The 26,077-nt window shown below is 42.8% G+C and overlaps 1 protein-coding gene across 3 annotated transcripts in view; it reads right to left on the bottom strand.

Annotated features, from left to right (window-relative positions):
- Nucleotides 1–4,688: 4,688 nt before the first annotated feature.
- Nucleotides 4,689–26,077, bottom strand: part of COG3 (component of oligomeric golgi complex 3) — a 71,685-nt gene continuing 50,296 nt past the window's right edge. The window contains exons 17-23 of one of the 3 annotated variants that reach the window (XM_019447522.2): nucleotides 25,440–25,503; nucleotides 22,035–22,123; nucleotides 21,791–21,925; nucleotides 16,712–16,787; nucleotides 12,531–12,658; nucleotides 11,163–11,261; nucleotides 4,689–6,636 (exon numbers count right to left, since the gene is read on the bottom strand). In XM_019447522.2, coding sequence (XP_019303067.2) covers nucleotides 6,607–6,636; nucleotides 11,163–11,261; nucleotides 12,531–12,658; nucleotides 16,712–16,787; nucleotides 21,791–21,925; nucleotides 22,035–22,123; nucleotides 25,440–25,503 — 621 coding nt within the window. In that variant the 3' untranslated portion in view covers nucleotides 4,689–6,606. Of the gene's footprint in view, nucleotides 6,637–11,162; nucleotides 11,262–12,530; nucleotides 12,659–16,711; nucleotides 16,788–21,790; nucleotides 21,926–22,034; nucleotides 22,124–25,439; nucleotides 25,561–26,077 lie in introns of those variants that run through there. The other 2 variants (XM_019447521.2, XM_019447523.2) reach the window with 2 other exon arrangements.

The following is a 26,077-nucleotide window of genomic DNA, read 5'->3' as shown; positions in this document are numbered from 1 at the left end:
CCCCCGTCCCCCGCCAGCATCTGCTGAGCATCTCAGAAAGGTGGAGTCATCAGGAGCGCCAAGGAAAACCCCAAAGCCCTCTTCATGTCTTCTGAGGGTTGGTTTGTCATTTGGGACTTATCACAGCGCCTCAGTTTGGAAAACCATTTTTCAAGGGGCTAAGAGACTCTGTAGCCAGGCACAGAAAAGACTCGGCCCTGAGCCGATAGCACGAGAAGCGCGTTGTTTCGGTAGGCAATACATGTCAACACCCATCCCGCTCGCTTCCACTGGTCACTTCCACGCGGAAGCCTACTTGGGTTGACTCAGGACACAGACGGTCTCAAAGCCGGCCTCTCCCAGCTGGCTGGATCAGGAGGCACTCTTGGTGCAGTCCTGTGTGGTAAGGAAGGGTGGGGCTGTGTCTTGATATCTCTGCAGGGGGAGGGGCAGTTTCTAGAAAAGGGGGACTTAGGGGCCGGACAGCCCCCTACTGTGTGCCTTTCATACATCCCTGGGGTACCCCAGCTCCCCAGGATGGCCTCCACTGCAGCTTAAACCGAGACCGGATAGGAAACCCCTTCCTCCCAGCCAGCCTGGCAAGGGGCCAATGAGCCATCCCCCTGCTGCCACAGTGACAGCAGAGCCCCACCTTCGCAGCCCCGCTTCCCTGCCGATCTCACCCTGCCTGCCACCAACCTTCACCGAAGTCCTCATCACCCCGAACCATGACAACTGGAAGAGAGGGCTGGCAGTGGGGGCCGTGCACGGTCACTCCCACCATCCGCCATGCCTTGTCGGCAAATGGTATCATCAGCTAAAACAACAGTCGTCTGGCAAGATCACGAGCCACAAATGACACCAGCACCGTAGCAGCCGCCCGTGCAAGCCCGCGTCAGCGTTTGACGTGCCCTGATGGTTCTGCGCCCATGCTCAGGGCGCACAGAAGCCCTTTTTCCAGCAGGCACTAGAGACCTAAGTTGGTCTCGGCAGCCGCCAAGTTCCCCCAGGCTCGTGGTGGCTGTGTCTCAGAGCCGGCCCCCATGTCCCCCGCCCCCCCATCCTCCACGGGACTGGAGGCAGGTCGCCAGGGCATTGAAAGCATCCGTGCCCTGGGATCAGCCGGCCCCAGCTAGCTATGGGACCCCGGGCAAGGTCGTGGGCCCCCCCTGTGACTCAGTTTCCTCATCTGTAATAGGAGGACGACCACAGAGCTCACCTCCCAGTTACACACCAGGGATGAGAGGCGTCAGTGTCTGCAAAGCACCCTGCTCCGTGCTGCTCCGTGTGGGGGCTCCCCATCAGCGGCCGGGCCCTCGCCCAGATCTTTCTCCTTTCGCAAACCTGACAGCACTCTTCCACTAATGCAGAGCTTGGAAACAGGTGGCCTCGCAGAGGCGTTTCGTCTGGTCAGCCCCATTTTAACATATCCCGTTGCCAACAGTTCAAAGACCAGAGATTTCACACGGAAGTATGGATTTCCGGCCCCTCCGTGCCGGTGTTACCCAAGAGTGGACACAACAGCACGGCCATCAGGGACTACCTTCCTCAGGGAACGCGAATCACCTCCCAGACCGGGAGGGAAACGAGGCGACCCGCCAGCCGACCGGCCACGCGGCAGAGCCAGATCCCCACCCCCCACCATGTGCGCCAGCGCTGTCCTCGCAGAGGCCACGCGCCAGGTGCCTTCCACCTCCGACACTTACTGTCGCAGGCCTCTGGCGGCTGGAGGTCCCTGATGAAGGGCTTCCCTCCGAAGGCAGGAGGCGAGGTTGTGTTCTGGCTCCGCCCAGCTTCTAGTGGGTCCTCCTGGGCTTCTAGTGGGTCCTCGGCGCGGCTAGAGCACCTGGCGGGGGTGTGTGTGTGTGTGTGTGTGTGTCCGTCCCCTTTTTTATACGAGCACCTAGGCTTCTAGTGGGTGTGTGTGTGTGTGTGTGTGTGATTCCCCTTTTTTATACGAGCACCTGGCGGGTGTGTGTGTGTGTGTGTGTGATTCCCCCTTTTTTTTTTTTAATTTTTTTTTTTAACATTTATTTATTTTTGAGACAGAGAGAGACAGAGCATGAAAGGGGGAGGGTCAGAGAGAGAGGGAGACACAGAATCAGAAGCAGGCTCCAGGCTCTGAGCCATCAGCCCAGAGCCCGACGCGGGGCTCGAACTCACATACTGCGAGACTGTGACCTGAGCTGAAGTCGGAGGCTTAACCGACTGAGCCACCCAGGCGCCCCTGATTCCCCTTTTTTATACGAGCACCTGGCAGGTGTGTGTGTGTGTGTGTGTGTGTGTGTGTGTATGTATGATTCCCCTTTTTTATACGGACACCAGTCACACTGGATGAGCGGCCTGATCTACTCGGGTATGGCCTCATCTTGACTAACCACGTCTACAACAACCCTATTTCCAAATAAGGCCCCGTTTCCAGTCCTACTGGGGGGGGTAGGACTTCAACACAGGAATGTAGGGGGAGGGGGACACAATTCAACCGGCGACACACTCTCTGCCTCCCCCCCCCCCCCCCCCCGGGCCCCTCCCAGACCCTCACCTTCCAGAGAGGGCAAATTCTGACTTACTATCATTTTATCTTCAGTGACTTGCGGGGGAAAGGTACTTCCCTGGGAAATGAAAATGAACTGAGTTGGTCCGTTTATGCACACCAACCCGCTCGGTTACACACAAGGGTCTCCTCACGAGTACCGTAAGGGGTGCGCGCACGCCCCAAGGCAAATGGAGCCTCGTGCGCTGCCCACAAAATTACAAATTCAGTAATGAGGTCATGCAACAGACACACACTGAGCACCCGCCACGTGCTCAGGGTCCAAAGAGAAAAGAACAGGTTGTCTGCCCCCAGGGGGATTACCGCGCGGGCAGCAGAGCAGCAAGCAAGAGCAAAACAGCGTGACCGTTCCTTTGTGGTGGAGCACAGCATAGCAGAGTCCCCTGGGTGAGGGGGACGGGGTCACAGAATGAAGGGGGGGTGGTGGTGGGGGCACACGCTGGGGGCCCACGGGAGAGCTGACGGCCTGTACAGGGACCTGGGGAGAGTGGGCATCTGGGGCAGACCCGAATAGAGCACGTGGAGACATGGTGGGGCAGTATCTTTCCTTGGCTGTCCAACCTCCAGCCTCTACCGAAGGAAACCCCCGCTTGTGAGTGGCTCTGGGGGGCAGCCGCGCCCTGCCTCCCACTACAGAAGCTTTGTGAACAGGGTTGCATCAGTCAGGGTCCAGGCGGGACACAAGCCTCGCCTGATCTGAACTATCTGAACGGAGAAAATGTAGTATAAAGGATTAACCAGCTGACGCTAAACGAGAACCCAAAGAGAACTCTGAAAAGCAGGAAGAGCCGATGCAAGGCCCGGGTTCCCACCCCCTCCCCGCCTCCGCTCCCCTCTCTGCAGAGGAGCCCAGCAGCGAACCAAGAACCTGGAAGGGCCCCCACCAGCACCAAGGGGGAGGCCGGCTGCCCCCGTTGGCTGGTGGGGAATTTCACCGCAGTGCCGGGAGCTGCACGCTTCCTACTTGGAGACCAAGAAAGCTCAAGAAATCTCCCTAGAGAGCGAGCGCCGCCAGCCTCCCAAGCACTGCCACTGCCTCAGCTGCGTGTAGACGGAAAATAACACACCAGAAACAGGAGGCCCCTTCCCCTGGGAAGCCTAACCCTGCACCCACTGGCAAAGGAGGAATGTTCTCAGGGTCCAGTTCCCGAGTCTAAAAGAGGGGCCAAAAAAAGGTGGATGTGGAGCTGAGAGGCAATAAATCGGTAGGAACTGGGACAGAGAGAGACTGTCGTCCCGAGCTTGCCCAAGAGGAAGCAGCAGTGACGACGCCCAGTCCAGGACCCTACCACTGCCGTGGGCTGGACCAGCTCCTTCGGTTTTGAAAAAAACATGTACATCTGTGACGTTTCCGGTTCCTGTCCCTCTGGCCCTCCAGCCTCTGGTCTGTCCGGGTCCCCCATCTCCTTCCAACAGAGCCCTTTCCTGCCCGAGTGAGACAGCGGCCGTCTTCTGTGCGTGCCCTCAAGGAGCGGGCAGATCTGGAGGAAGGGTAGGGAGGAGGCGAGGCCAGCCGGACAGAGGCGCAGAAGACAGACAAGGCCATCAGAAGACAGACAAGCTAATGCAGCCACCACCAGGAACAGGCGCTCCAGGGAGGGAGCAGTAGAGTCCCTCTCTTCCGAGAAGCAACATTCTCTCACCAAATACCTCTCTGAAAACTAAGGTTGACTATTCTTTCTTGTAACCTGATAAACAGCAGAGGGGAATCTACAGATACGGGGTTGTTAAGCCAGGGGCAAAATACAGACTTTTTACTGCTACTTCAGTAACACTAAATTTCAACACGACTACTTGTGCTGATGATGGTATTCAGGAAATGGGCAGTTTTGCAAACAAAGAAAAAAATTATCTTTCAACTGATGAAACATGTTAAGATGCTTCAAAAATGTCTTTCCACAATAATTATCTTACTAAAAGATCGACACAGCATAAGTAAACTGAGGAAATCTGAAGAGATTGGCAGAGTGTACCAATGTCAATATTCTGCTTGTGATAATGCGTTCTACCTTCACAAGATGTTCCCGTTGGGAGAAACTTCTCCCACTACTATTTCTCATAACTGCATGTGAATCACAAGCTACCTCACTAAAAACTTCGATCGAAAAATATTTTTAAAAAGAATCCATACACATTACAGACATGTAAGGAAAAGTAGGAAGCGAAAATCTTTATTTTTAAAAAAATTCACATTTATTAAAAACAGCGATTTCTAGCCAAATAATATAAAGCATTTTAAATTAATTATTTGAAAGTATGTACACTCTTTGTATAAGTAAACACTGGAAACTGTACATATTTAAACAAATATTCATTTAGCAAACAAGTTGGATCACTACCACCTACTTCGCACTTTGTAAGATGTTCGAGTGTTTCAGGAATAAAAGATTCAAAACACAAGAATGAGTGCCATCAAATATTTTTATCCTTAAGTAGAACACAACTTGTTCTGTACATCAGATTAAATCAGTCACAGTAATGTACAATAATCATGCCCTCATTTCTTTGGAAAGGTTATTAAAAAATCAAATGTACATATAATACAGAAAACGGGGTATTTTACAGTTTATTTCATTAGACATGTATTTAAAATAGTAAGTGGAAGTAAATATAATCTTCCTGCATCATTCATTTCATGTCAAAGAATGAATATGGACCCTCTTCACCTCCTTCCTTCCCAAAATAGACTGCTAAGCTCTATCAAGCCACATTCGTCACCAATTTAAACAGAGGTGAAAAACAAGTGACCTGTTTAAAATGACAGACATCGGGATATGCAACCTATCCACACACTGCGAGTCTGCTTGAAGGGGATGAGAAATGCCCTACGGCCCTGCAGAATGAGGTCTGCTGGCTACATTCCAGAACCCTCATCAGTGTTCTACTCCTAGATAGTGTCTGAATAACTCCCAACTCCTCCTGAACCAAAAAGCAGCCTATCCAATCAGGAAACAGTTTTCAGTAGGAAAACTCAGAGATGTGCATAATTTATGTGATTATCCCCAACAGAGTACGGGAGATGTCAAGGGGTGGGCCACCTTCATCCTCCTGGTCTCGGTCAGTAGAAGGTTTCCTGCTGTAGCAGGGCTAGGGGCCCACCGGCCTGGGGCCCAGCACAGCCAATGAACGGATGCACGGGACACGGAGGTGTTCACTTTTCCAAGAGCTACTAAAACCGAAGGTAGTGCACAGAAAGCTGGTGACCCTGACCTTCGTGCACGAGACGCACTATTCATCAGGTTTCCTTCTCTCCCCGACGTGCCGGATTTAAGCCACCTTAATTGGTACTTCCCACTCGAAAACACAGACTATTGCACCGTGAAGATTCTCATTAAAGATACGGCACATCTCTATTGTCGGGAGGCGCCAGGCCCTGCTTTTGAACGTTTCTGCACCTAAGCAGTTCAAGGAGTACAGACACTGGGACCTTACACGGAGTCCTTGCATCTTGAAACTACCTCACATCAAACACACAGAAAAGATAACACCCCAAATTCCCAGGAAAGCAGAGTGTGTTCTCAGATGCATCCAATCTACCTCAAACTAAACTTCAAAGTGATAGGAGAAACATTACATTAAATAGAGTGTAGAAATGAGATTTCTGGAAGTAAAAAAAATAGCCTCTGTGGAATGTTCAGTGGCTCAAAGTGTTGCAGTGTTTCAGGCTTTAACAAACCTTACTCTTAGAAGCTTTCTAATTAACTGTACTTCTGTAAAGTTCTTCTTCGCGCCCCTTACTGTAACCGATTTTCATTGCACGTCGTTTGCTAAGAACCATTTCACTGCGTGCCCACCACAGCTACCCCGAAAAACTCCCGTTTCTCGTGACCATTTAAAGAAGGCAGTTCTCACACGCCTAGATTAATCTTTGGCATTGTGATGTTTTTAAAAGGGAAACACCAATCTTTCCAACACTCTGCTTATTTTTCATTCTGTAGTCAGCACTGAGCAGCGCACCTGCGTGGTTCTCGGGGACATTCCCACAGACAGTTCCTCGGTGTCCTGCAGGCTGCCAGACTTCCCAGCCCGCTCCAACAGGACAGACAGCGGCACGCACGGCCCGCCGGGCCTGGTTATTTAGAAACGGACAGTAGAAGGTTCAGCTGAAAAGCAAAGTGAAAGGCTATGTTAGCTCTGCTGTAGAACATCACACTCAAAAACGTTGCTCAGATCCTCAAATCAGAATGAGAGGAAAAACAAACAAAAAAACAAGAATGAGAGAAAAAGCCTCAGAGTTTTAAGAAGCCAAACGAACATGGCTGGACCCACAATGCCATTGTGATTTCTAAAGCAGCCGTGGGGCAGCGGGCTTTGTGGCGGCCTGTGAAGGGTCACCGAATCAAACTTATTTAGAATCCAATGAAAATGACAAGGAAAAAAACCCTACATCCTAACCCTGACAAGGGATAGAAATAAATCTAATCAGTTTCACCTTTTTCTGTGCAGAGTGTATTGTGGGAAGCGCTGTGTATAAGCTGAATTTTGTGAGTGACTATTTTAAATGCATAAGAACAGGCCTGAGGAGTGAATTTCAGCTCACACTCGAATTCTGCCTGACCCCTGGAGCACCCTGCCCACCCGGTAAAGGAGGGCGTGACACGGAGCGGCCCCCAAGGACAACCAGAGAAACCGACACACCGTGGGGTGGGGCAGGGGGACTGCAGTCTGCACACGGACAATCTGTCAGCCAGGCGAGAAGACTTGCGGTTAAATGAACTCGGCAAGGAACCCTTCCACACAGGACAAACTGTTTCAGTAATCAAAATAATTGTCCCTTAATCTCTTCTATAAACTTGCACTTCCGGTGAGAGGGATGCAAAATAACCTCTGTGTTTTTCCTGCCAAAAATACAAAACCTCAATCTAATCATGACGGAACAGACGACACCAAATAAAGGGATATTAACTGGCCTGTCATGGTCAACAAAGCCAAAAAGGGGCACTTGGGTGGCTCAGTCGGTTAAGCATCTGACTGGCTCAGGTCATGATCTCATGGTTCATGAGTTCGAGCCCCACTTTGGGTGAGCCCCCCTTCTCTCTCTCTCTGCCCTTGCTCACTTGCGCCCTCTCTCTCACACAAGAAAATAAATACACACACACGCACACACACACAAAGCCCAAAAGGCTGAAGAGCTGCTCCAGGTTAAAAGAAACTAAAGAGAAGTGGCACCTGAAAGCAACATCTGGGCTGGACCCCAGACCAGGAGAGATGTATCTATAAAGGACATTACTGGGACAACTGAAGAAATCTGATTATGGACTATCGATTAGATAATAGTATCAATGTTGTATTTCCTATTTTGATCACTGCGTGGGGGTAGGGTCAAAGAATTCCTTGTTCTTGGGAAATACACAACCATTTCCAAGTAAAGGAGCACAGTGTCTCCCAACTTCCTCTCAAATTGCTTAAAAGAGGGGTGGAGTGGGAGGGGAAGGGAGAAAACTAAAGATAAAGCAAATGGAGGAAAATGTAAACAACTGGGTAAAGTTCCTTATTACCAATATTACCATGAGGAATATTACCTTATTCCTGTAAGTTTGAAATTACAACAAAAAAAAGTTACCCCCCAAAATCTGTGTGCTATATATTGGATCTTAAGAAAACAGGGCACAAACATTCCATTTACAGGGAATTTTTTTTTTTTTTTAAGTAACCTCTACACCCAACATGGGGCTTGAACTCATGACTCCGAAAACCAAGAGTCAGTTGTACACTCTAGCAACTGAGCCGGCGAGGTGCCCCCCAACGGGCGACGGTAAGCCAGAGGGTTCCCTCCAGCAACAATCCAAGACTCTGGTTCCTACCTTGTGCGTAACTCAGCCAAGCTACTTAACCTTTCAGGACCACGGCTTCTTCATCGATAAAATGGGGCAAATACAGGGGAGTCAAGTGAAGATCAAATAAGATAATATATATCAAATGCTTAGAATAGTGCTTGGCAGCAGTCAGTAATATCAGCTATTATTATTATTTATTATTATTATTATCTAGAAAAGGTTAATGGTTCTGAAAGAGGATCCAGGCACAGAATGATGGGTCTCTCTCTATCAGTGTTTTTCAAACCGTAGGTGGCGACCTACTGGTATCTCATGAAACCAATGTAGCAGTTCATCAAGAGAACACTGAACAAAGGCAGAGCAAAGCAACTGAGTTGTCCCTAAGAGTGATTATCTACCATAGAACTTTTAAGTTACAAACATACACATACACTAACGTGTGCATCCTGCCTGCAGGAGTCTAGTGGGAGCGCAGAGTCTGCATGTTTTTGGCAAGCCCCACCTGGCTACCCCACACCCACATTCACGCCGCTGGACACAACTGGAGGAAAACCAGTCAACCATGCTGAATGGTCTCTCTTGGATCCTTAACCACGGAACTCAAATGAGCCTGCCTCCTCCCTTTTAATGATGATCCTGCTTCCCGTTTCACTCACAAACATGAAGCCATCAGATGAGAGCTTCTATGAGGTCCTATCCTGTCCACCACCTCCCACGTGTGCCCAAACACTCAGTTGTCTTTCCTTTCACGACCGAACACCCCATACCTATGAACTAACAAAGGCTCCACCCTCCAAGTTCCGTCCCCCACTTCGCCACTCAAGGGCATTTTTTCCAGCATCATTTTCTCCCTCTCTCTGGATCCTCATGAATATACAAACATGCATTTTCCCCCATCTTTAAAAGAAAAGAAAAAAAAAAAAGGAAAGATAATCCAGTAACAAATAATAATATTTATTTATAAGGTAAAGGAAGGAAAAGCTGGAGGGGACTGAAAGGAAAGCAGGACGTCTCCAATTCTACCTTATTCTAGAATTCTGACTTGGGAACCATGTAAGTAGTTTATATAATAAAAAAACAAAATTAAATCAAAGTGGTAGAAAAAACCTAACTATATATATATCAAATTAGTATGTATAATCACACAGCACATAATTACTTCAAACGACTTATAAAAGAAGTATTTTAACTAAAATCCTGGAACCATAGACTCAGCTTTTTAAAATATGACCCATCTATCCATATAAAGGAATACATAAAGCCATAAAAAGAATAAAGTTCTGATACATGCTAAAACATGGAAGACTCTTAAAAACATTCTGGTAAGAGAAAGAAGCCAGTCCTAACAGGAAACATGCTGTATGATTCTATTTAATGAAATATACAGAATGGGCAAATCCATAGAGACAAAAAGTAAATTATAGAAGGTGGAGGAACAGGGAATCTGCTAATGGGTATGAGGTTTCTTTTGGGAGGGCATGAAAATGATCTGGAATTAGATAGTGGTGATGGTTGTACAACTTAGTGAATATACTAAAAGCCAATGAACTGTCCACTTTAAAAGGGTGCATTTTATGGCATAGGAGTTCTATCTCAATTTTTAAAAGACCCCATTTCTCCTCCAGCTACAACTTTTCTCTCCCAACGTATTAAAACCCCCTGAAAGACTCACCCACACTCACTGCCTGCAGTCCTTCCCCCAACTCTCCACCCACTCTGATTAGGTTCCCACAGCTTCTAGTCCTTACACATATAAAACCTGTAAGCTATACCAAACTTAAAACCAGAAATCAAATACCCTCCTTAGTACCAGCCTACTCTAATACATAACACATGCTCAACAAAAACTAGCTGGCTAAACTGAATACATGAATAATAGCAAACACAGACTGAGCTCTATATTCAGTTCTTTAAACTTAGAAGTGTTTCATTCTCTCTCCCTAACATCGAATCCCTAAAATAACTTTTTTTCATTTGAAATGTGGGCCTCATTTCATGCATACTTCAAATAAAATTATTTAAAAACTTAAATAGCATTATTTGAATTTTCACAAACAGTTCATTCATGTTAAACACAGCAACTTGCAATATCAGAAAGGATTAAAAAGCAAAATTATAAAGCCATCACCAAAAAACTGAGACAGCAACTCAAAGTTTGAATTCCTGCTCATCAGAATAAAACAATGTACAATTTTTACTTTTTTGAGACAGAGAGCAAGCATGCACGGGAGAGGGGCAGAGGGGGAGAGGGGGAGAGAGGGAGAGGGAGAGGGAGAGGGAGAGGGAGAGGGAGAGAGAGAGAGAGAGAGAGAGAGAGAGAGAGAGAGAGAGAGGGAGAGAGAGAGAGAATCTTAAGCAGGCTCCATACCCAGCATGGAGCCCGTCGTGGGGCTCAGTCTCCTATCCATGAGATCATGACCTGAGCCAAAATCAAGAGTCGGACACTTAACTGACTGAGCCACCCCAGGTACCCCAGTAATGTATAATTTTTTTAATTAAAATTAAAAACATAGTTACTCAAAGACATTATCTATTCAAGTAAAACAACCAAGAAGGAATAAAAGTAACAAGGATCAAAAAAAAAATTTTTTTTTTTTTGAAAAGGGACGTCTGGGTGGCTCAGTTGGTTGAGCATCCGACTTCGGCTCAGGTCATGATCTCACAGTTCATGAGTTCAAGCCCCGCGTCGGGCTCTGTGCTGACAGCTCAGAGCCTGGACCTTGCTTCCGATCCTGTGTCTCCCTCTCTCCCCCACTCCGCCTGCCTCTCCCCCACTCTCACTTTGTCTCACTCTCTCAAATTAAAAAAAAAAAAAAAAAAAAAGTAACAAGGATCTTTTGATGATGGATTACCTGTTCCATAGAAGGACAAGCAATGATCTGGGTATCTTCAGGGCTAAAATCTTCCTTCAGCAAAACATGGAATTTCTGGAAAACTTGCTGAATATTATTCTTAGAAAGAAGAAGAGGCAATCATATTAAATGAGTCACCGGAAACATGTGGTTGTCTTGAACACGAAGCACCAAGAATGTTAAATCTTTTTAAGTTTTCATTTAAATTCTAGTTAACATACAGTGTGATATTAGTTTCAAGTGTTCTATATAGTGAGTCAACACTTCCATAAACACATACTGCTCATCATGACAACTGTACTCGTTAATCACCATCACCTATTTCACCCGCCTGCCTCCTCTCTGCTAACTATCAGTTTGTTCTCTACAGTTATGTGTCTGTTCCTTGGTCTGCCTCTAAGAATGCTAAATCTTTTTTTTTTTTTTTAATATTTATTTATTTTGAGAGAGACAGAGCATGCAAGCAGGGGAGGGACAGGGATAGAGGGAGAGAATCCCAAGCAGGCCCTGCACTGTCAGTGCAGAGCCCGATGTGGGGCTCAAACTCACAAACCGTGAGATCATGATTTGAGCTGAAATCAACAGTCATACACTTAACCCACTGAGCCACCCAGGCAACCCTCCAAGAATGCTAAATCTTAATGATATTAGCCAAACAGTGGAGGAAATGTATCTTTCATCAGATTACCAAAGACATATAATTTGTACTTAATAATTCACATGCTAGCACAACCTAAGACTTATCAGAACACACTCCCTGGAAAAACTAAACTCTAGTAATTCCTGTCCCCACCCCCCCACCCCCCCAAATCCCCCCCGCCAAGAACAGTAAGAGCCCCCAGCAGCAATTTCTCACACAAAAGATAATAAAGTTTCCAGATACATAGAATGTACTTTAAAAATCAACCAATGCTTCGGTAAAGATGTGAGCTCAACACGGAAGTGGAAGTTATGAGCACTAAATTTGCTCTGACATTTAATCCCTGGGCGGCCACTGCAAGCCATTTATTTCCACTACTCACCAGTAAAATGAAGCATAATTCCTGAAATGGTGCTTTCTCAAGTATTGGGCTGCATTCAATGTTAGGGTCCGATGACTTTTTTTTTTTTTTTACTAATTTTTACTTTAAGATAAAAAGTATCTTGTTGCCATAGGTAACGTAAAGAACTTAAAACAAAGGTGTGGGGAGGATATAATCAGGCAGGTGCTGTCTTATAAGCCCTTCAAGAATCACAGTGATTATTAATCAACTTTCCTAGAATCGTATACCAACATTTTTAAATTTCACAGGAAGAAGAAAATAGTAGACACAGCAAGAACCCTTGAAGAGACTGGCCAACATTCAAATAAAATATCGCAATACTCACCCTAACAGGTTTAAACAAGATGAACTCTGTATCTTTATTGGATAGGTACAACGACATACTTCTCAAGGTCAGAGGCAGCTTCGCTTTTATTGTCTTGTAGGCACTTGCTACAAGCTCACAGACCTTTGCTGGAAAGAATGGACCTTGTTAGGATTACAAAGAAAAAGGGAAGAAACACTTCCATTTTCATTCAGAGGAATAAAGGGAGAGAAAAACGGCCAAAGAGAAGATCTCTATGTGCCCCCCAATTTTCTTTCACTCTTCCTATCTACCAAGTTTAATTACAAGCCCTATAAGCATTCACTACGTATCTGCTATATACAAAATTCTACTTCCAAAGGCTGGGGCAGCAAAAGAATTCCCCCAATACCTTTCAGGACACTTATAGGGGCTATAATAGTGTTCCTTTGGCATTCCTAGGTGACAGTTAAGATAAAATAAAAAATTATTTGCAGAGAGACACTAGGAAGAATCACTTATGAATGAGCTTACTCATTTACAGAACTGACTCACAGTAAGAGATGCTCTCTTGTCTTGTGAGATCATCCCAACAATATCCACACATATTTAATGGTAACTAAAAAACCCATCTGTTACATTCATATACTGTATTATCAGAAAGGGTACAGAATTCCAGAAGACTGTAACTGACATAATTACATAGCCCACTGTATAGTGTCTGAAAAGAAATACAAATGAAAAAGAAGAATAGTAATCTGTATGAGGTGATTTAAAAGAAGAAACTACCTAGAAAGCTGTAAAGGAAAAGAATGATTAATAATTTCAAAGATGTTCAATTTCACTCATGATTAAAGAAATGTGTATTAAAACAATGGATGGGGCACGTGGGTGGCTGAGTCAGTTAAGCGTCCAATTCTTGATTTTGGCTCAAGTCATGATCCCATGGTTTATGGGATCAAACCACCCCCACCCACCCTATGCTAAGCATGTAGCCTGACTGGGATTCTCTCTCTCTCTCTCTCTCTCTCTCTCTCTCTCTCTGCCCCTCCCTGGCATGCAGACACTCTCCCTCTCTCGCTCTCAAAAACAAACAAGCAAAAAACAACGGAGATATTTTTGGACTGGTAAAAATTACTAAGACTGTGAATATCCACATTTGGTTAAGGGTGTGCAGAAACAGGCCTTCTAGCCCACCGCCCCTGGAGTATATAAATTGGTTCAACCTCTCTAGAGGATATTAGGCAAGGTCTAGCAAAACCGAAAATACACATATACTCTATTGCTTAACACTGCCACTACTAGAAACTTACGAATAGACTTACGAAATACCAAAATACGTGTGTACAGGGACATTTATAAAAGAACGGGTGGGGAAAAAATACTAAATACATTGTCTATTAATAGAATTATCAAACTGTGCTACAGTGATGCATTCCACACATCCATTAAATAGGATGCACAGAGCTGGATGTGGCGGTTTAGAAAGGGCTCCAAGATACAGAATAAGTTAAAAAAAAAAGGGGGGGGAGAATATAAGTATAATCTTATGTTTACAACATTTGTAAAGTCCGTATATGCTGGTACATATATAATAATTGGGGGAAAGAGACTATTTATAGTGGTTACCTTTGAGAGGACTAGCTTGGAGGTGGAAAACAGAATTACTTTTCGTTTTATATACTTCTTAATAGCTCAATTTTTATATCATATTCAACTTTTTTTTTTAATTGAGGGTGGCAGAACGGGGTAAGGAAGTATCAAGGCTCTCGAGAAGAAAGAACAAACAATCCGGGAATTGCTTATTTTTCATAGAACAGATGAACGCTCCTACAGGGCACTTAATTCCATGGGCTCTGGTCCTGTCCTAACACACTTCAAGAATCCCTAAGTCAGTTTTCAGAGCCCTTGGTAACCAGATGGTGGGTGTGAGGCCCAGTGAATAGAGCCCTCTAATTCCTATGAAGGTGTATTTCTCAGAGTAAGTTAACAAACTGGCATCCTAATTTATAACCCAATCTCCTTTGAGTCTATCGTGAAATGATCCCCAGAAACCTGATCAAGTCTGCATGAACCAGTCACCTTGGGTGTCCAGGGCCCCAGACAGGTCCCTAGATTGTTCTTGAGGCTCCCACCCCAAAAGGGCGAACATCTCTCTGCCATTTGAAAGTGGACTTCTGGTCATACAGGTGAAGGAAAAGCAACTCCGCAGCTCCACGCGGCTACACGGGACCGAGGATACGACCAGGCAAACCAGAGGGCCACCGCTGTATCTGCCAAACGTCCTCCCTCACGACGACAGGAAGTGGGTTCATGACAAAAGAGCAAGCCCCACTGCAACCTGTCCTCCTGTCAGCTTCCTTCTGTCCACTCCTGTTTTACTAATGACTGTGCTAGTAATGCTTCAGAGCACGGCACGCCTGACACTGGGAGCTCCACTAAGATTCCGCTGGAGAAAATGACAGCCCTGTCTTGAGTGAGAGAGAATCCTTCCAAAGAGGAAAGAAAAATATATTAATTATGCATCAAGTCCCTGTATTGGATGTATTAAATACACCTATACCTGTCTGTTAGATTCTACCTCTTTCAAAAATAGCTCTTGCACCCCAAAGAGTTTCATTTGTATAAACGTTCAAAATAAAATCAGCTATTTCTAAAAAAGTCCTGTAAGTGACTGAAACCTTGAGCCACAGTCCCAATTAATCCAAGGGTGGTGAGAACTCCTTCCGGAACTGTGCTGACTTACGGAGTGACCAGTCTGATCCTGACTGTGAGGGGCCAGGACAGGTGGCTACCACCACAGCCAACTCCAATTAGAATGTCCAGTGTTACAGTAAAAGAATCTCATTTTCTGTCTTCTGACAGAACGTGCTACCGCACCAAGTATGATCTCTGTCCGCTGGTAACATAATGAAAATTTCAATCTCACACGTGATACAAAGGTTTCAAATAATGAAGACAGTAAAACATTCACTGTCTCCACCACAATGAGCAAAAAGCCTAAAACAGTCACAAAGTTTATCTGCAATAAAGCAAATCAAGGCAAACCTATATAACATCATCAAAGTTCATGGGACAAAGTTTTGAAATAAAATCCTGTCTTCCATTCAAACACAAGGGATAACTGTACATTTGCAAATCCTCCTGTGAGATATTCAGCTTCTCCTTCAGCGTCTTAGTTCTGGTTCAACTTCAAATTAACCCGAGGCATTAATAAGAATAACTGAAAATGTTTAGAATGGCCTCAGCTCTTTTCCCCAAAAGAAATAAATACCTGACAAACATTAACATTCTTTGGATATTGAAAACCAACTGTATTAAAGACCTAACACCACATTAGGTGCCTGTAGGCAATTTTTTATGGATGCTAAACCTGAATTTGGATCTGTCTCACTATGAGCAAAAAGCTGCCCCACCAACTCAGATACAGCCTGTCCATAATTAAAAACAGTATTTTTTTTTCCATTTTGCCCTTTTTGGTTTCAAAAAATCTCTATCATCATATGGGCCGGAGAATGGCGAAAAATACTAATCTACCAAAACGCTTCATTCCAGTTTAAACGACAACTTAAAATGCCACAAAACAAACCAAAAGTAACCCACAACGTCATGATTTTAAATGTCGGAGGGCTAACTCTAAAGACAAAAAAAAAATCAAAAAAATCCCTCTGGCACAAAAAAAATTTACATTTAGGAAAGAGTAAGACCGGAACATCTCTAACATCATCTGCCAATCAGACAATGATATCGGCTGCCAATTCCCTGCAAACACAATTTTTATAACTTTTCTCGAACACTCTAAAATGTTAACAAACAGAGGAAGTAACCTGCATAAAATGTGAAACAAAGTAATGACCCAGCACTTCTTCCTTTACTACTTGAGAACAGCAGCGCCCCCTCCGTAATCTCGGACCACCACACACAGGACTTTGATCAGAGCTCTAGCACAATGAAAAGCAGGTGTACAGAATCAAAGTGTTTCCATCTAAGCCACATTTCATTTTTAACTCGCGTGTGTGTATTTCTTAACTCTTATTTCCTTGGAATGCTTTTTGAAATGCGGGTAGTGTTGGCCCATTAAGACCTGTCGGCTCCGAACTGCATCCCGCATCAACACAAACCACAGGAGGAGCAGGAAACCAACTCGAAGCTGTCAGAGACCATATAAATGCAAATTAATCAACATCCCAAAAAAGAAATCCCAAATAGTAAAATGTGAATACCTGGCTGGGCCCAAGGCTGCTGTGAAAGAGTATACTTGGGTCCTCCCTGACTGGCCATCGTCTTTAATGCTGAAACCTGGCAGATGAGACAAAAAGAAAAATGTCACCACTCTTGAAGGACACACAACACCATCTAAACCTATTAAAACGTAATGATAGTCAAAGGTGTAATCATAAAAACTGCATCATAACGCATAATCCTTTCAACTAATAACACATTTTAAAAATTCTTTTGTGATTTTAAAGGCCTATGCTGTCTTGACTTTGTCCTGAACACCAATGTCCTGAGCATTTTACAGAAGGCAAAACTGAGGACCCAGGGAAATATAAACACAAAACAGGTCTTTTTTTAAGTGGATTACATTCGCATTAAATTATTATCGTATGCTGTTAGAAGAGTGTCACCCCAGCAGGACAGAATCTCCTTCACATACCTAGAAATGCTATTTTTACTTTATCACAGGCAGAGAGAATGTTATGAAGACAAACAGGACTTGATTTCAAGTAGCCTCAAAAGGCACACTCTACCAACCAGTGTTATAGGTAGACTTGGATGCCCACCTTTTAGTCGTCTCCCTTTTCATTGCTCAGCCATCAGTACAGAGAAGCAAACCAAAAAAGTACATCTGGCTGCTTGGGCAAGTCTGTTCTTAAGACGGCAAATTATGGTGGGGCTAAGGCGTAGTTGGGGAAGGTGAAGGACAAAAACCGCATAAAACGTTTTTATTAATGGACTGTTAGGTGCCTGTGGTCCAGGCTCTGACCTTGGCCTCACTGTAGTCTCAGCAGAAAAATGTGAGAGCCAAGTCTTTCGAATAAAGAGGGCCACAAAAATATTGAGGCAGAAGATGGGCACAGACAGGACACAACATTAACTCCGATCCAAGCTCACACTCCTGACCACTCCAGGCCTTTGCTCATGCTGCCGGCTGTATAAAATCACCCCTTTCCTATGTCACTCAGCTCCTCTCTGTATCTAATTTTTATGGTGAGCTGCAGCTTTTAAAAACAAATCACATATAGGATTATAGATTAGACAATGCTAAAAGAGAAACATGTTCATGTTCAGTATATATTATCCAAAGTATTTCCCAACATAAATATGTAAACATGTTCATGGGTCTACATTTATAAAAATAGGAACATGGTGCTCGGACATCTTTTTCTTCCCCCACTTAACTCTAAATTCCGGACATTTTTCTGTGTCCAACAGTTAGGTTTTAATAGTAATGGCTTCCTGTTATTCCACCGATTATTCCTGAAGTTAATCAATTTCATAATGACATAAATGCTATAGGTTTAGACTGTATTAATTATTTTTATATTAAAAAGCAACACAAGCGTGTATCCCCATCTCTGTTGTCTAGGTAATATACTTATCTTTAGGTCAAAGTGCAAAGAGCCTTTTCTTCAAAAGTCTCCCCAATTAACCCTATCTTGTCCAAAAACCCTACGAGGTGAACACAGACCCATCACTGTCCCATGATGACACTGCTATACACTTCATCATGTTTACATATTTTCTATCTTAATTTCACATTGGGTTATATAACTCCTTGAGAACAAAAATTAAATTTATAGGTCAAATTCTGTCACATGCACTACAATCAGAAAAAAATTTAAATTTATAGTGTTGCTGCAGAAATTAATAATACTTCAGAGACAATATTAAGAATAAACTCAAAAAAAACAAAACAAAACAAAACAAAACAAAAAGAATAAACTCACAACACTGCAGTAAATTGCTTGACAGAAAAATGAATATTGCCAAATACAATATCTTTAGCATAAACTGGTCCCACCAGGGGGAAACACCTTTAGCGTAGTTATAAACTGGAAATGTACTTCCTTTAAAATGCTTTCATTCGGATTTTTGCTAAAGGAAAACCTGATCTTCACATTTGTCATATTTTATTATAACATTTCTGCAGCATTTACAAAGTCTATTACAGAAATGATCTTCTGGTCCTCATAATACCCTTAAGCAGGGAAGAGGGATACAACAGCCATATCTCTGCTTGCAGACAAGAGAAAAGCAACGCTTGGTGAAACTACCTTGCTACCATTTCACTCAGGAGGTGGCGGAAGGGGGTCTAGAGAGAGCTCAGCTTTCCTGAGTCAAAATTCTAGGCTCTCTATTATACCCATGACCAGTTCAACCCCTACTTAAAGGTTTGTTGCAAGCAATGTTCAGTACAATGGAATTCTAAAACAATAAGAAAAAGTATCATTTTTAAGTTGGACAGAAGATATCTGATCCAAATTGTTTTCATATGAACTTCTGTCTCCAACACTCAGAACAGTATTACATTCCCTTAAAGGTCACTCAAATAGTTACAGAAAAAGTTATTTTTCAAGGAGCCAAGAAATAGGGCAATAGAACATATATGTTCTTCTAGCATTTTTTTTTCTCAAGAAACTTCATTGATTGTACCAAAAAAATCAGGGAGGATGTTTACACCAATCAGATTAAGAGTCTGTAGAAATGTTTGTCTTCTGTATATTGGGTCACTCTGCAAAACTTCAGTTTCTCAATCTGTGAAATGAAGATGTTTTACTTTCTCTAGGTGCCAGGAAGGTATTGAGAATTAATGAAAACAAAGCATCTCAACAAGCAGACCCAAGGAAGAAGCTGTCTAAACAAAAAGGCCAATTTACAGCAGATGACAGGGAACCGGAATCATACCCAAGTCTGTAGGCTCAAAAACAAGTCTTCAGACAGCCTAAGAATGTTCTCTCCACTCACACAGTTTGTTTTATTATGCAAACCCATATATATTTTAAAAACCAGTCCAAACTTAAAAACAAGCTGAGAACATTTTGTCAATGAGGCTTACACCCAAATGGTAAAATACGGAGACCTACAAGCATACATCCAAATCAGAGATGAAATACGGTTTCCTTTCTGCACCTACGGATGCTGCTTTTCTTGCAATCATTCATCAAGGTACAATCACTGGCTGCCTTATAAAATGCCAACTATAATAAAAGAGGCACAAGATTCTGCACTTGCAGATTTACCCTTAAAGAAAATCATTTTAAAGTTTTAAAATCATTTATTCTGCCTCTGCTATTCTAGTAACATTCACCAGATAAGAAGTGAAAAATGTTTGGTCCACAAATTCGAAGAAGCAATGTCTTAAATGATCACATTTATCCGTGTGAACTCGAGTGCTTCCACTGTATGCCTGTGTGTGTGTACATCTTTGTCTCTGACTCACTCCACTCCAACAGGATGGGGGAAGGGACCTGAATTTGGAATAAGATAACATAAAAGGGATGCTCAGTCCTCTGAGCTGCAGTATCTACTAAATATTCTGACTGGGGTCTGAAGAGCGGTGAGGGACCGAGGTTGACAAAAGATAATGAGGCAACAGTGAATGATGTGAGCAAGGGCAACGCTGAGACTGAGCATGGGGGATGGGACTGACTTCTCAGTGATGTCCAGAGGCAGGGCCTTTCCCTCTCCAATCCCTCCATGAGTAGTGCATTTTAAAAGAGGTGTCCCCGCTATAGATGTGTAGCATGTTCATGGAGAACCATTATATGATTCAGGCTTAGAATACATGTTTTCTACATAAAACCTCTTTTTTTTTTTTTTAAGATTTTACTTTCATGTAATCCCTACACCCAACTTGGGACTCGAACACACAACCCCAAGATCAAGAGTTGCACGCTCCACCGACTAGGCCAGCCAGACACCCCATAAACCTCTAATTTAAAAAAAAAATGTTCAATGGGCACTGAGGAGGGCACCTGTTGGGATGAGCACTGGGTGTTGTATGGAAACCAATGTGACAATAAGTTACATTAAAAAAATAAAAATAAAAATAAAAAATGTTCATAGTGCCCAGAGCCTTCCAAAATGCACAATTACAGAGTTATACCAGATTTACCAAACCTATACTAACTCACTTAGACAGCCACATCAGTGAATTTATATTCTCTTGACTTCTACAAAGACTGCTTTTCCAGAAAAACCCTTTAATCCTAGATTTCATTATAATCCACTTGCTTATGTCAGAAGATTCATTCTGCTGCTCTGTTATTGCAGAATACTCACCTACAATATTTCCCATCAGTATTAACATGGATACTCTCCCAAAAATACAAACACATATAAGGGTACAATCTACACACACAAGGACAATTTCAGCAAAAACTATAATGACTTGCCTGTAAATAACAAAGTATCAATACTTGTGCCATTTTTTAAAATTCAAAACCCAGTAGGAAACATTTCTACCACCCTCCTTTTAAATTTATGTGGTGGGGGAAAAACACACATACTCCAAATACTTAACATGAATGGACTAAAATCCAGTAAACATGTACCATATGCCAATGATAAACAAAAGAGTAGCTTGACTGCTCTAACATTTCTGTATTTGCTTTTTTGGTATTTATTATTATTTTTAAAAACAAATACCTTCTGACTTTCAAACGAAAGTCACAGGCTTCAAGGAAAGTAGCGTTGATGGCCCCAGCAAAAAAATTTACTCATAGACAATTCACTTAGTTGACTCCTGGTCCTTTCAAAGATACGTCTGTCTCCCCAGTTTGGACTTAGGTAAGGAAATTTGAGATGAAAGGCTGTCATATTTTAATTCTTTTTATAATGTCCTCCAATACATGTCCAGACAGACAGCAGACGCTTAATAAATGAAAGCTAATTTCAAGGCTTTTTAAGCATTTTTATGAAGTCCTTCGTAACCGTACTCAAGTATTAAAACAAAATGAAACAACGACGACAAAAAAACCCGGTTAGGTCGAAACAGGAAAGTCAAAATAGCCATAATCTGATTTTTTCATTGCCAGCCTTAGCCAGCTGATGCATTTTGGCTAGGAGTCAATATTTGCACTCTTTCTCTTAAAAACCAAAAACTGTGTAAGCGTATCTAAAAGTCCAAACCAAAAAGCTTCCGTAATAGGAAACACGGTGATTTCCCAGACGGAATCATTAAGATTTGGGCTTACTAGTTGCTGTCTCCTGCCAGAGTTTTCACAAGAGAGTAATTCAAAAGGAAATCGAAGGGAGAATTCAAAATTACTTTAGCAAATATGCACCAAGGTCTCTACCTTTGTCATGAACTCCTCCAGCTGCTCTACAAACTGCTTGGTCTGCTGCTGAATAAACTGCTCACAGGCCGATTTCAGATGACGGTCTACATCTTTTTTAGAGTCAAGATAATGTTCTCTTATCTCAGGAGTACCCTTAAAAAGAAGATGACAATTTCCTCCTGTTTTTATGTGCCTGGAAATGACCAGACGTGTAAAGAATGCCGTTTATCTCCCGCCACCAATGAAACAGACTCCTTCTCACCTCCAACAAGAACTCTATCAAGGCGTTGTTGCTATTCAGCCTAAAAAATCTTGGGACAGTCATAGGGTTCAGGATTTTAAACGCTGCATCTGCGAAACAAAATTACTCATCCCGTGAACATGTACAGTTTTAAGAGAAAAGCCGAGTTACGGTTTCAGCGTGTTAATATACACTGGTTCTCTGTTACCACAAAGCAAGAGAAGTTTCATTTCTACCAACTCACCACCATGGATGGAGGAGCGTGAGATCAGCGGCAACCACAGCTACAGTACCCACCACACAGTTATTTTCCACAAGTCAGACTTGGGACATGACTATTGATCTCAATTAGTCATTTACAGAAAAAAAAAAAAAAAAAAAGAAAAGAAAAATGATAAATGGTAATTGATACCTTAAAATTCCACTGCTTTACTTTTAGGGTGATAAACAGGTTTTTCAAAAAAAAAAAAAAAAAAAAAAAAAACAATTCATATACTTACCCAGCTTCATTTGTCAGGATCCTGCCTGGCACAGAAATTTATTCATTTGAAAAGCAGAGTGAATAAACTCATGTGTCAGCCAGAAAGAAAACACCAAAAGGACATATTTACCCCTCAACCTCCAGACTAACTAGAATCTACACAAAGCACTAACTGAGGTCTCATTGATGTTCAAATGCAATAAGACACAGTGTTAGTCATGAGAGGTTAGAGGTTTAAAGAGAGCAAGTATTCTTAAGTGACAGTCAGAAAAGACATTTCTTCGCTTTGCCACACGGCAGAAAGCAGAGCACGAAATGTTTCTAACCCTGGTTTTTACCAGTATACACACAGGGGTACTACTGCCCGCACCCTGATCTGACTGAAAAAGGCCTCTTTGTCACGCTCAGCACTGAGAGTAAAGCTTTGGTAAATGGCTCCTTGCTTCTGCTGTCTTTCCTACCAGATAACCTAAAAGACTGTGATAAATAGAATCAAATCAGTTTTGTAGGATTACACAGGCTTTATAATGTTTTAGGGAAAACATACTTTAAGCCAGCATTTGCTGGGGCGCCTGGGTGGCTCAGTCGGTTAAGCATCTGACTTCGGCTCAGGTCATGATCTCACGGCTCATGAGTTCGAGCCCCGCATCAGGCTCTGGGCTGACAGCTCAGAGCCTGGAGCCTGCTTCAGATTCTGTGTCTCCCTCTCTCTCTGCCCCACCCCTCACTTACACTCTGTCTCCCTCTCTCAAAAATAAATAAACGTTAAAATAAAGAAATAAATAAATAACAGTATTTGCCAAAATCTCAGGGCATTTCATTTTCTCACACTTCACTGGGTCTATACTAGAACTAACTAAGCAGCAACAAATATGCATTAGAAATTAAGTGAAAGACTATATACTAATTTGGATTAAGTTAAAAAAAATTAAAAATTAAATAAAAAAAGAATTAGAAATTAAGTGAAAGAAAGTAGATCAGCCCTACTTTATCCCATCACTTAAAAACAGTTAAGGACCAGCAGCCCTTGGCACCCTTCAAGGTTAGAACACTATTCCCATGCCTCTCACTGAAAGGACAGAAGGGAATCAACTAGACTGGTTAGGGGATGGGAGCCTCTGATGAGAATAAGCTCTAAAAAAATTATTCATCCTATAAAAGCCAAAAGCCAGGAAACCTGGCTGCTGTTTAAAATAAAATTAAAAAAAAACAAAACAAAAACAAAAACAGGGGCACCTGGGTGGCTCAGTCCGTTAAGCGTCCAACTTCAGCTCAGGCCATGATCTCACGGTTCGTGGGTTCGAGCCCCACATCAGGCTCTGTGCTGACAGCTCAGAGCCTGGAGCCTGCTTCGGATTCTGTGTCTCCCTTGCCTTCTGCCCCTCCCCTGTTCATGCTCTGTGTGCATCTCTCTCTCTCAAAAATAAATAAATATTTTTAAAAATTATAAAAATAAATAAATCACAAAGTATATAAATAACACACAGGATTACTATTCAAATTCCAACAGAACCAAAAGGTATTTTCTGTGGTGAAAAGGAGAGAGCACTAGGAAAAGAAAGAGTAAACTGTTCTAACATGGCTCATGATGAAACCACTTTGGTTCTCAGGTGAGTTAAGTCAAGCCCACTATTTTTTTTTTTTTTTTTTTTTTTTTCTTTTCAACGTTTTTTTTTAATTTATTTTTGGGACAGAGAGAGACAGAGCATGAACGGGGGAGGGGCAGAGAGAGAGGGAGACACAGAATCGGAAACAGGCTCCAGGCTCCAAGCCATCAGCCCAGAGCCTGACGTGGGGCTCGAACTCACGGACCGCGAGATCGTGACCTGGCTGAAGTCGGACGCTTAACCGACTGCGCCACCCAGGCGCCCCAAGCCCACTATTTTTATAAGCGCAGTCATTAGGGAACTAAAAACCGGCTGCCTGTGCAAATCCTGTATTTGGAGTTCTCCTGAACCACAGAGTACAGGAAATCATCTGAGTAACTATTTTCTCAATTCCCCCAATACTCAAGAGAGAGATTCATTATATAAACAATGGCTTAAGGCACTGGAGCTTAATTCTCTTGGAAATGGTTAAGAAAAGATAAAATTTAGATAAATTTGTATGTAGGGGAAACTAGGGATATTCTTAGTACTGTATATCTTGAACCACTTAAGATCAACATCTTAGAAAATAACTATTTTGATCTTTTAGAAATGAGCTCTGTTAATCCAGTCAGAGACAAATCATTAGGATGGATGAATCATCTTTCCCAAAATGATTCAATGTCTATTAACAATTCAAAACTCCTATCCACATAATTATTTAACAACTAGCTGATTTAATAATACCAATTAGGCTTATTTATGCATCTAAAGCTTATAAAGCACTTTAACATACATTTTCATGCTTAATGATCTCAATAACCTCGTGAAGTTATCATGACAAGTTGATTCTGCTCATTTTCCCTGGGACAGAAAAGCTAAAACCCCCACCCAAGATCACACAAGAGCCAGGAAATGATGGGCCAGGAACAGAACCCAACTCTTTCAGACTCTTAGATAAGTACTCCTCCATTTTACCCAGCTGGCTTCCTGAATTTTCATGAACTGACAAACTCTACTCAGTGTTTAAAATCACTCCAATTAGCTGACACTGTAAGTAGCTGTTACACTGATTTTTCATTTTTTCACTGGTTATGGTAATATGTAGCAGAGTCAAAGAGAAGTAACGCTATATTACAAACTGAACTGCTCGGATACAGTTCCCTTCATAAGGAAAATATAGCAAGTTAGATGTAGTTAGGATGTTGACAGCTCAGCTTAGTACGAACAAGTAACAAGCTTAGCAAGCACAGCATGCAAAAACAATTGCAGATGAACATAAAATAAACCTATAACCTTTGCTGACACATTTGGACAGGTCAAACACACCCAACTGTGCCAGCCAGGACAATAAAGTACCTCTAGTTTTCTTGAGGTCCAGGGAAATTTCCTTAATGGTGAATTCGGTATGAAATGGAGCAATCTGTTCACGAAGGATCAAAAGGTGCTTAATTAAGAAAAGTTGTCCATCAATCTGAGTCTAAATTGTAAAACAGAAAAATGGATATCATCAAGATTAAATAAAAAACATAAAACACATGTGTTATTAATCAACATTAATCTACCTAAGTTCATGGCCCTTAACTTAACCGTATGTACCCATGCTCCCTTGGTGTGCAGTGAACTCTCCCCATATTACCCATGTTAGAACTCCCTGGAAAAATCTTGCTGCAAACCCTTACTAACACGGCCGTCCACTCTGTCAATCCAAGGAAGTAAATCAGACCAAAGGTTGTAAAGTCAACACATTTAGAAAAAGAAATCAAATCTACTTTAATTTGGTTCAGAAACAGAAGAGATGGAGTGACCCAACCTCAGCACGGAGTAGGAAGTAAAGTTCAAAGCATGAGCATGATTCCGACCTGAGCTTTCGAGCTTCTCATTAAGTAACAGGGCTCTCACTGTTTGGTCACAGTGGCTTCAATATCCCGAATATCAGAAATAATCACATTTACACAAAAATACAAAAGGAGCTTCCAAAGGCAGAAATGAGTTGG

This window comes from Panthera pardus, unplaced genomic scaffold (genome assembly GCF_024362965.1).
Source record: "Panthera pardus isolate Hobbes unplaced genomic scaffold, ASM2436296v1 HiC_scaffold_1, whole genome shotgun sequence".
NCBI classification, from domain to species: Eukaryota; Metazoa; Chordata; class Mammalia; order Carnivora; family Felidae; genus Panthera; species Panthera pardus.
Note: the sequence above shows the minus strand (reverse complement) of the source record. Positions and strands in the feature narration are given on the sequence as shown.